General features: G+C 55.7%; 1 protein-coding gene across 1 annotated transcript in view; it reads left to right on the top strand.

Annotated features, from left to right (window-relative positions):
* Positions 1-213: 213 nt before the first annotated feature.
* Positions 214-10,439, top strand: part of SUSD4 (sushi domain containing 4) — an 82,921-nt gene continuing 72,695 nt past the window's right edge. Inside the window, exons 1-2 of the mRNA XM_035008636.1 lie at positions 214-247; positions 657-842. Coding sequence (XP_034864527.1) covers positions 692-842 — 151 coding nt within the window. The 5' untranslated portion in view covers positions 214-247; positions 657-691. The remainder of the gene's footprint in view (positions 248-656; positions 843-10,439) is intronic.

The raw sequence follows: 10,439 nt of genomic DNA, 5'->3' as shown, positions 1-10,439 counted from the left end.
CGCCGCCGGGCTCGCGAGCTCAGGTGGCGGGCGCGCGGCCGGGCCGGCGTCCCCACCCCCCACGCCCGAGCGCCCCGGGAGCCGGAGGGGGGGCGCGGGCGGGGGGCGGGCGCCGCCGAGGCTTCCGTCTGGCTCGCGCGGCGGCGGCGGCGGCGGCGGCGGCGGCAGAGGTCGCGCACAGATGCGGGGCGGAGCGGCGCGGGGAGGCGGCGGAGGCGGGAAGGCGGCTGCCCGAGGAGCCCCGCAGGTAAGCGCGGGAGCTCGCGGGCCAGGGAGGGGCCGCGGCGCCGGGACCCCCGCGACCCCGGGGCAGGACCCGGGGCGAGGAGGGTCGCGCGGGGACCCGCTGCCGCGCCGCGAGGTGCCCGAGAGTCACACGCATAGGCGGGGGGAAAAGTGCTGGTCCTGCAGGAGACGCGGGGAGGCTGAGGACTTGGCGGCCGCGGTCCCCGCGCGACCCCGGCCCGGCCGTCCCTCCCCCGCCGTCCGCCCGCGCGGCGCCCCGCGGCGCTGCCTCCCGCTGCGCGCGCCGGGGTGGGGGGTGCGGGGTGATGCTGGAGGGGGGTTGGGGGGGTTTCCCGCGGGGGGGGGGGCGGAGGAGGGGTGGCCCCGCGGCCCCGCGGCCCGGGCACCGCCGCGTCCGCTCCCGGTTGCAGGCGCCCGCGAGCCGGATGCGGTGCGTGGACGAAAGATGCATCATGGAATGAATCCGAGCCCGGGGGACGGATTTCTGCAGCAGCAGCAACCCCCGCCGCCGCAGCCGCCGCCCCCCCGCAGGCTGCTGGCCGCCGTCCTGGGGATCCAGCTGGCGCTGTGCTTCGGCCCCGCACAGCTCACAGGCGGTGAGTGACCGCAGGGCCCGCGCCGCGGGGGAGGGCGCGGGTCTGAGCCCACCCTCCGCCGGGACCCCCGGAAGTCCCCCGATGCCTGCGTGCGGCGCGCCGGGGGAGCACACACCGCCGCATAGTGCCTGGAGCTGCCCAGCGGCCGCGCAACCTGGCTCCTCCGAAGGGGGCACAGTGAGCCGGCCCATTCGTCTCACTTGGGCCACCGGGGAGCCAGAGACGGAGAGAGGGCGTTTCTGTGCTGAGCGCGCGTTTGGGGGCCTTGCGCCGCGTAGGTGCTCTCAGCGGAGAGAGGCCAGGTGTCAGGTGTCAGACAGAGGCCGGGGCAAGTTGCCAGGAACACCCCCCCCTCCCTTGTGAGTGTGAAAGGTCTGAGGACCCGGCCAGGCTGGCGGAGGGACTGTCTGTCGGGAAGTTAACTTTCTCGTTTCTTGGAAGGTGGTGAGTTCCCGCACCCCTAGGTGTGTGTGTGGGGAGCGCAGAGGGGTCCCAGCAGGGGGGCGGGGGCGCGGAGGGGTTCCCGCGGGGGGGGGGGCGGGGGCGCGGAGGGGTCCCGTCAGGGGCGCTTCTGGAGGATGGCTTCGCTTCTCCGTGTCTGATTTACAGGAGAATACAGTCAAGGGCGTGTGTGAGGGGGAAGCTGGCTGAAATAAAATTGATAGCCTTGGTCCCCACCAGGGGCTGAGCCTCCCTGTGTTGGCTTCTGGGGGAGGGGGCTCTGTGGCCCGTGGGCCGCGGTGGAGGAGGACGGATGGAGTCCCCGGGAGCATTGGGGAGCGCACTGGTGTCCGTTCCCGATTTCTGGGAGAGCTTGCTCAGGTGGACCTGGGAAAGGGCAGACTCACGTTTCCAAGCTGAACTACTTACTGTTCATATATAAGTAAATGATAATTGATGGAAAAGCAGATATCGATTGCTATCAATAAACTATTTCTTGTTTAAAATATTGCTGTTTCAGAGAGTGAAGGTGAACAAGGAGAGACATGAGTGGCAAACTAGTAAACGTGGGGGAGGAAAAGCAGAGCAATCCAGAACTCCGGCGTTGTGCGGAGAGATCTGGATGTCCGGAGCATGAGGGAGCTTTCTGGGTGTGCATGTTTCAAAATTAATGAGAGGACACTTGCTTCGCTTTAGGGACCCGGTTTTGGCTTTATTTGGTTTTCTAACAAGGAGTGACTTTTTGGGCGTTCATAGTTCTAGAGAAACGTCTCTGAGGTGGGTGTCCTCTTCCCAGAGGTCGAGGTCAAGTGGGAGGCGAGGCCAGCCGCTGTGCTGCTTGCGGGACTCTGGTTGGAGCCTCTGTGCTGCTCTGAATTAGCTCTGCTTCTCTGGTGTGTGGGCACAGGTGGGCAGGAAAGCACGAGTGGCGGTGGGCCTCTCCCTTCCTTCTTCACTTCCCCCGGTTCTAGCTTCGATCCCTCCAATGCGGTCCATGCCACCCTTCCATCCCCTCGGTCCATTTCTCCCATGTAGATGACGGATTGTCAGGGTTCATCTGCGTGGCTCTTGACCAGTTACTGGACGTGTGAGCTTCTCAAACTGGGCTGTGTTCCTGGGTCTGCTGTTCATGTTCACAGAGATTCTCCTGAAAGATCTCAGAGCTCGGTGCACCGCCTGGCCCCCTCGGGCTCACGTTAGTCCTTTACCCCCCTCTTCGAAGGGAGAAGACGTCAGGCACCAGCATCCAGGACGGAGGAGAAGCAGGGAGGAAGGGGTTGCCTGTCAGCCCTCAGTTCAGAGCTGTTCCTTCTCAGGCACTCACACGCCACAGAAAGGCTAGGACCACCTCTGTTTCACATTGAACTCCTTCAGGCTGCGAGGGTGACTCCTGGGAGAGTATTTATCATTTCACGATTCCTCTGTGGATAAACAGCGTGGGTGGAGAGGGTGGTGGGGGTGTTCTGTGGAGTACACTATACAGAGACTTCTTTCTCAGGGCAGAAACTCACGTGGAGGCCCCTGGATGGTAATAAAAGCAAATCCCTTAATTCTAGACCTGTGCTTCTAAGACTTTGACGTGCATTCTGTCACCTGGTATCTTACTGAAAGGCAGGTTCTGGTTCAGTTGGTTTGGGGTTGGGGGGGGGCAGAAGATTCCACATTTCCGACAAGCTCCCAGGTGATGTGTGGCTAATGGTTCAAGACTACTCTGATGAGCGGTGCTTTAGACTGAGGCATCCTTAAACATGTTGTTTCTGACCCTAGAATCACTCCCGGTTACCAAATGCAAGGGCCTGGGCGGGGGTGGGGGGAAGCAGAGGCCTCCTAATCTTCCCCTGAGGCACAGAGCTGAAAACCAGCCCTCCCAGAGTGCTTTCTTTTTTTTTTTTTTTGTTCACAAAAAAGATGCATGTTTAATAGATACTGTTTTAAATTGTGGATTTTCATTTTTGATTGCTTTCACTGGAAAAAGAAACAGCAGAATAGTAAGATATTATAGTCTGAGCTAGGAGGAAAAAACAGGTGTCCAATGCACGTATTACAGAAAAACCCGAAGCTAGAAAGGGAGAAATTAAGAAGACGATCAGACGAAGAGGGTAAAGAACTCTATCAAAAAGGAGATGCTTTGTCCTCAAAAGGCAGACTCACTTCAATTCTGCAAGTCCTAGGAGAGAATCTGTTTGCTTGAGGTGACTTTTGGGTGGCTCTTTCCAGGTTGTCTTTTGTAGGTTAGGGAAGAGGGCCCTCATCTGGGGCCACTAAGACCAGATACCCTTAGAGGACTAACAGCAGGCTTACAGGGGGACACAGGACCCGCCGTCCCCAGGGACTGCATGGAGGGTGGTTTCAGCTGCTTCTCTCCCTCCAGAGACCTGCAGGGTGTTTACCTGCAGGGATGAGGGCTCAGAGTTTGCTCTGTAAGTCTGTCCCTGAAGGCAGATTCATTAGCACATCCCTGTGTTGTGAGGAATGTAGGCCAGGCTCTGTGACTCCATAGCTTTGGGGCCTTGGACTTCGGAAGTCTAGTGTCCTCATCTGTAAACCGGGGATGGTGCTGCCTTACTTCAGGGGTTGGTGTGTGGACGGAAACCGTGTAGGTACGCAGTAAGTGCAGGGGATGGCGCCGGAATCTTCTAGGCCTTCGCTTTATTCATTCAGGAAATACTGAGTGCCCGACCATACCCTTTGCCAAGCACTGTTGTGTACAATGTTCTTTTACCTAGAACAACCCTCTCTTACTCCCTATTTTTTTGCCCAATGAACAAGTTTCACTTCAAAACAACTTCAAGTGCCATAATCTCTTTCATATTTCCCTGGTCACTGGGCTGTCCCTTCACCTGGGCTCTCATTGCACTAAGTATAACCCTCCCTTATGGGTCAGTCTCACCCGCTGGACGGTAAGCCCACTGAAGGCAAGAAGCCGGGCTTTATTCACCTCTGTGTTTCAGGCGCTCAGCACAGCATGTGACACACAGGAGATGCTCGGCTGATGTTGATTGACAGCGGGAAGGAGTCCCAAATTACTGTCACACTGTTTAGAAAATAATGACCATGGGTGGTCACAAATGTGCCAGTTTCATGGCTACTGAGGCCACGTCCATTTGGAGGTGGTCTAGGAGATTGGGAGAAATCAGGAAAGGTGCTAGAGCAGAGATGACCCTTAGGCTGAGGTCTGAGGGAGGGATGGTTGGAGTCCTGCAAAGGGAGAGACACCTTGTGCAAAAGTGTGGAGGCGGTCATGTGCTTGCATGTTCAGGGAGAGTCAGGCTGATCTAGAACAGCACACCTGCGGGGAGCCAGGCGAGCGGGGCTGATCCAGAACAGCACACCCATGGGGAGCCAGGAGGGTCAGGCTGATCCAGAACAGCACACCCACGGGGAGCCAGGAAAGCAGGGCTGATCTAGAACAGCAGACCCGTGAGGAGGCAGGACAGTAAGGAGGACAAATAGGTTGCAACCCTATTGTAAAGAACCTTGGAAGCCGGTGAAGATTCTGAACATCGCACTGCAGGCTGTGAGCACTTGCCGAGGGGTTTAGGGCAGGTGCGTGATACCGTCTGAGCTCTGCTTGGTTTCCGTTTTCTGCTTGCAAATCTCCGACCTGGGCCCTCCACTCAGCTGCCCTCTCTGTGGGTCAGAGTTAGGGCACCCGTGCTGGGGAATGAGGCTGCTTGAGGTCTTGCTGAGGCCGTGGCACTGGGCTATGTGCCTGCAGTGGGTGACACGTGCTTTGCCTGGCTCACCGATTCCGTGATGCTGGCGTCTCGGTGGAGTCTCATCGAGAAGGTTTCTTACCTGGTAGAGTGGGAGCTTTCATCCAACTCGATGTCTAAAAGTCACGGTTTCAAAGTGAGCTTAATCTGTAAGCGAAAGTCCCAACTTCTCAAGCTACAAAGTATGTGTCTTCAGCAAAAACCCACCTTAATACATGTGAGCAGCATGGAAACTCTTTCGATTTATCCACAAGGTGGAATCTGAGAGCTTTTGGAGACAAGAGAAGGGTTTCCTACAACAAGCAGCAAGTCTCTGCTCTCAGAGGCCTGAGGGGAGTCTGTTGGTCTCTAATTCCTGTGGGTAACAAAGAGTGTAGGTGAAGATCTCTCTCCAGTAAATATTGATTGGACACATGAAGAAAAGCACCCACAGTCTCTGCTCCTGGCGTTGGAGGCATATTTCAGAAGCTTCCAAAAGGCCAGGAGACTAGCCCTTAGCCGGGAAGCTCTGCTGCAGCACGAGGGGCTGCGTTCTTCAGAGTTGCCTGGTGAAGTTCAGTCTCTGCCGCTAAATAACTACGTGGCTTTGGGCAGGTGCGCACCTTCTCCTAGGCTCAGTCCTTCCCACGTCGCTGACACTCTTTGATTCTGTGATTTCCGGAATGTGACGGGCTCCGACCTCTCCCTAAAGCCGATTCTCTGGCTCACATCTATGCCCTGGTCTTTGCGAGTGTCTGTTGTGTGCCCTGGGGATACAGAGCGAGGGGATGCCGTCCTGCTCCCAGGGAAACCGACAAGTAAGGGCTGGTTTCTTCTCAGAAGCTCAGATGCAAAATGCTTGCATAAAATTATTTTTTTCACACATATTTTTAATTCACTGTGAAACTTAGTATTATTTGTTGTTAGTGATGAGAAATGTGATTTTCCCAGGCTACTTTTCTCTATCCTTGTCTTATTTTGCAAGTCCATTTGGTGCTTGACAATCGGAATAACCACACATAGCAGTGATACATCTAAATAGACCATTGGGATCCTTGTCTCTGAATTCAGGGAAAGAAGAGGCAGAAAAATAGTTTTTCTAATTTGTTTCTAGTCACATTTCACCAAAACCAACCACAGCAGTTGGGACAGATACACCAGATACATAATCTCATATATCAGATGGGAGCATGTTATCAATTTACTATTCCATTCTCACAAGAATGAGCTGTTCACCTGTTGCCAAGCACGGACGTTTGGAAACAGATGGGGCAGAGTTTGGGGCCGGCCACCATCCGAGCGATGGATAGGCCTGCGAATCATCAGTAACCGTGCTATCGGCTGGGAACCTGAAGAGTGTTTGCTCCGAGTCAGGGCTGTGCCCAGCGATTACACGTATTAGCTCACTGGGTCCCCATGGCCCCTGACTGAGGCTGGCAGCTACTGACCTTTGTTTTACAGACAAGGAAACTGAGGCACAGAAGATCCAGCAGCTCGCTCAGGGTTGCCCAGCTGGTTACTGAGGCACAGCGACCCAGATTATGTGTAGTACAAGCTTTTCCCGTGGGCGTGGAAATCCCTCTTGCTAGATGCTTTTTTTTTTTTTTTTTTTTTGTATTTCAAGGTGAGCATCGCTTTTTAAGCCGGAGTTACCAAACATTTAGGGCCTTTGGCCCTCCCCACCCTGATATTAAGGGAATTCTTGTCTTGTAACCAAAAAGGGGAAAACATACAAGCAAATCAACCACACGGAACCCCACCACCCAAGACAAAGTGAAGGCTGGAGTACCCAAGCCTTGAGCTCTGAAGAGAGGAGGGGAAGCAGCTAGAAACTCGTGAAGCCCTGGGAGCGAGGAGGTGGGCTGAGGGGCCCGTGTTCTGTCTGGCTCAGCCTCACTGAGGGGCACAGGGTGGGTACACGGAGTCCGGGATTCTGCAGGCGGCCGTCCCCCCGCCCCACCTTCTGCTTGTTGCCTCCAGCTTCTGGCCCTCCTCTGCGAGGCCCTGCTCCCTGTGATTTGGCGGAGCGCCAGTGATAGCTTCTGTTACTATGGGATTACTGTGTTGTTTGCAGGTGTTTTCACGTGAACCTTATCCCCGCCTTTGATTTTCCTGACAGCCTGGTAAGATGAGGAGATTTTTATTTTTTCTCTCCTCTTTCTTTTTTTTTTTAATTTGAAGAAACATCTTCAGCGAGGTGGGTCCCCTAAGGTGTCAGAAGAGTCAGACAAAGCGGGTTAGGGGCCAGGCGGGGGGGTCATGCTCTGTGTCCTGCGGGCCCGGCCGGGACACCTGTCTCCCCAGTTGTGTGATGCAGATGATACCGTGGTTAGTATATATCAAAGCAGAAAAGGACAGTTGTGCCCAAGGGTCCTACGTAGGAGTAGGCGCTCCCTCCAGAAGGCTAACTCTGAGGTAAGAATAGGGTTTGGTAGCTGATGAATCTGAGACTGCTTGTCGCTGTCCAGGAAGACATGTCTGATGGTCCGAGCTCAAGACACTAAGTTTTAGGGAAGGATTTGGTCCAACATTTCTTCTGCTTTGAGGAAAAGATTGCTATACTACCGGAAGCAGAAGGAATTACCACAAACAAACCAATAATTGAGTTGCTCACAAAGTGGAATTAAGAGTGTTTTAAAATGGCTTCTTAATTGAGAGTATTGTGGTTGCTTTATTAACCTTCAATAAGGTAAACTGGGAACATCAGAGAAATAAAACAAAATAATTCCTGATGTTATTTGGAAATGACAGCGCACTTGGGAGTACCCTTGCGGGTGAGCTTCCGTGACTGCACTCTGGAGGGAAGGCCCCAAGGGTCCCGGGAGGGGCTGTGGGTAGACCACACGTGCGCCTGCCACATGCAGGCCCAGGCTCTGGGAATGGATTTTCATTCTTAGAAGGGAGGGGGCTGCAGAGCCCGTAAACTTGATCAATGATCATTCATCATTATCCCAATAAATTGAGCTTTTCAAGAGGGAGGATGAGTAAGGTTTTTTTGGAAATGAAGGTTTGACCTTGTTATCTGATGTTTCTCTTTGAAATTGGTGACTTTTATGTCCTGGAATTACCAGTGTGGGAGTCGAGCTGAGCGGGGAGGGTCACTCAGGCACTATATTCCTTTTCCTCAGAGTAACAAAACACAGACAGATCTTATTTTCTTTGGTCTGACTGCATTTGTGAAAGATGTACATGACCGCATTGGTGAGCCAGGAACAGGAAAGTTCTCTGTGGAAAGAAAGAGAATCCATTCTTACAGTGGATCCTTTCACATCTGTACATGTGCATTGTTGGGATGGACCTGGCTGGTTTCCACATTCAGTTCCTCGTATGTGGAGGATCCCTCGGACTTCCCTAATCCCTCAAACTCAGAAGATGCTGATTCTGTCCTGGGGAGAAACAACCTTGTTTTGCAAGAATGTGATAGATTTCGGGGGTTAATCTCAGTCCTTTGATGAGCCCCCTGCTGTGACCTAACGCAGTTTCAGCTCAGACCCAAGGCCACGATGCATTTACCAGTTTCATTTGGGAGACGCGTGTGACAGCAGGTGCTCGATGGCTGCCTGGGGCCACCGCTGTGTTTAGGTCATGCTCGCCGTTCTTCTGTGGGACAACCCACTTCTGAATTGCTGTGTGGACTTCAAAGCCTTGCTGGCCTTTCCCCTTTGGATGGTGATGGGGGATTTGGTTTGTTCCTGTCGCTTTTGCATTTACACCACTGTTTTGTGGATGAGAGGTGCTCGCTTGCTTGTCGTGATGACTGGTGGGTATGTGTTGATGTCTTGAGGCCAAGAGTTGATGTACACAAGGCCGGTGTTCCTGCCACGCCCACCAGCTAGCTACGGGATGGCCCCCTGATCGCTGCCTCAGTTTCATTATTAGGACCTGTGAAATGGGAATAATGGCGCTTCTGCCTCCCACAGTGCTGTGAGGACCAAGAGCGTTAACAGAAGTGTAAGGGTTTGAGGGATCAAAACCATCGCCAACAGACCAGTAATGGAAGCTTGCTCTGTTCACTCTGCTGAGTTTACAGAGCCTCCTGTGGCCTGAGAAGGTGTAGCCTACCACATACAACACTCAGTGGCACTGGCCCGCGGCCCCGGCGTCCCACGGAAGCACTGTCGTGACATGGTGTGGCGTGTCCACGGTGAAGCTTTATTACAGAGACCCTGGGGGCGGGGGAGGAGCGGGGAAGGCTCCCACAGACAGGGACGGTCCAGCTAAGTCTCGAGCAGTAAGACCGTTTTCCAGGCAGGGAAGGTGTTCAGAAGCTGAGCCGCGGAACGAGGAGGGGCCTGTACTGAAGACAAGGAGTGGCTGGGGGCGCCTTCCCTGAGGGCAGGTAGATTGAGAAGAGATGGGGCGGGAAGGATGCTGGACAGGCAGGTGGGGCCTGCCCGCTAACTGCACTGATTAGGAGCTTCACGTCCTCTAGTGGCACCGCGAGTCTACAGCACGGGTCCTCCGGCCGTGACTTGATTGGGTCTTTGCTTTAGAAGGGGATTATATAGCAAGGTGGGGGATGGAGGGGAGATGGAGAAATGTCCGCTCATTGTCTTTATTGTGTTCCTGCGGGTGACTCGGTGACCCGGGGGAGGACACAGCGGGAACAGAACAGAGACCTGCCCTCCAGGACGTACTCCAGTGTGGCCAGTCAGGAAGCTCTCCACCGGCCCAAGAACGACCCCGGGAGGGCTCGCCAGGTGCGCGCCAAAGACGGCTGGCCGCAGGTGGGGAGGGAAGGAGAGATGCCTGTGCGGTGACACAGGTGAGCTGCCATTGGCCAGGAGGCTGGCGCCGCCTGCAGGACATTCCTCTGGGCGCCGTCTGCCCACCAGGAGTGGGGGAGAGAGACCCGCGCCGGAGTGGCAGTGTCAGCCGCGTGGAGGGGGTGGAGGGTGGAGGCAGCCCCCACACTCCCGTGTCAGGAGGAGGAGGACTGTCTGTGTCGGCAGTCATAGTACGACCAGCACAGCGGGACTTGGCCGGCTGCTGGTGGCTCCTTCCGATTGGGGCAGATTTACGTCGTTACCTGAATGATGTTCAAGCACCTTGGAATCAGGATGTGTGCGCCACTGGGCCAGAAAGCAGGGCAGGGCGCGCAGGGAGGGCAGCCCACCTGTGCACAGGTGTGGGGTTCCACTGCAGCAGAGCCTGGGCCAAGAGGGCAGAGCTAGAGGTCGGCAGGCCCTTCCTCCCTCCCTTCTGGGGACATCGTGCAGGGGTGGGTGCGTGCGTGTGAGCGTGGTGGGGGCGGGGACTCCTCCCGGCTCCCGGGTGCTGTGTGCTCGGTGCAGGGGTGCATGAGTGGGCGCGTGGTGATGGGGGCGGGGACGCTGTGTGCTCCGTGCAGGGGTGCGAGTGTGTGAGTGCCGTGGTGGGGTCGGGGACTCTGTGCGCTCGGTGCTGCAGGGGTGCATGTGCATGAACGTGGTGATGGGGGTGGGGACTCCTCCCGGCTCCC

The sequence above is a fragment of the Mirounga leonina genome, unplaced genomic scaffold (assembly GCF_011800145.1).
Source record: "Mirounga leonina isolate KUSES-001 unplaced genomic scaffold, KU_Mleo_1.0 Mir_152, whole genome shotgun sequence".
NCBI lineage: Eukaryota > Metazoa > Chordata > Mammalia > Carnivora > Phocidae > Mirounga > Mirounga leonina.
The sequence above is the reverse complement of the archived record's forward strand: the minus strand, read 5'-3'. Positions and strand labels throughout refer to the sequence as shown.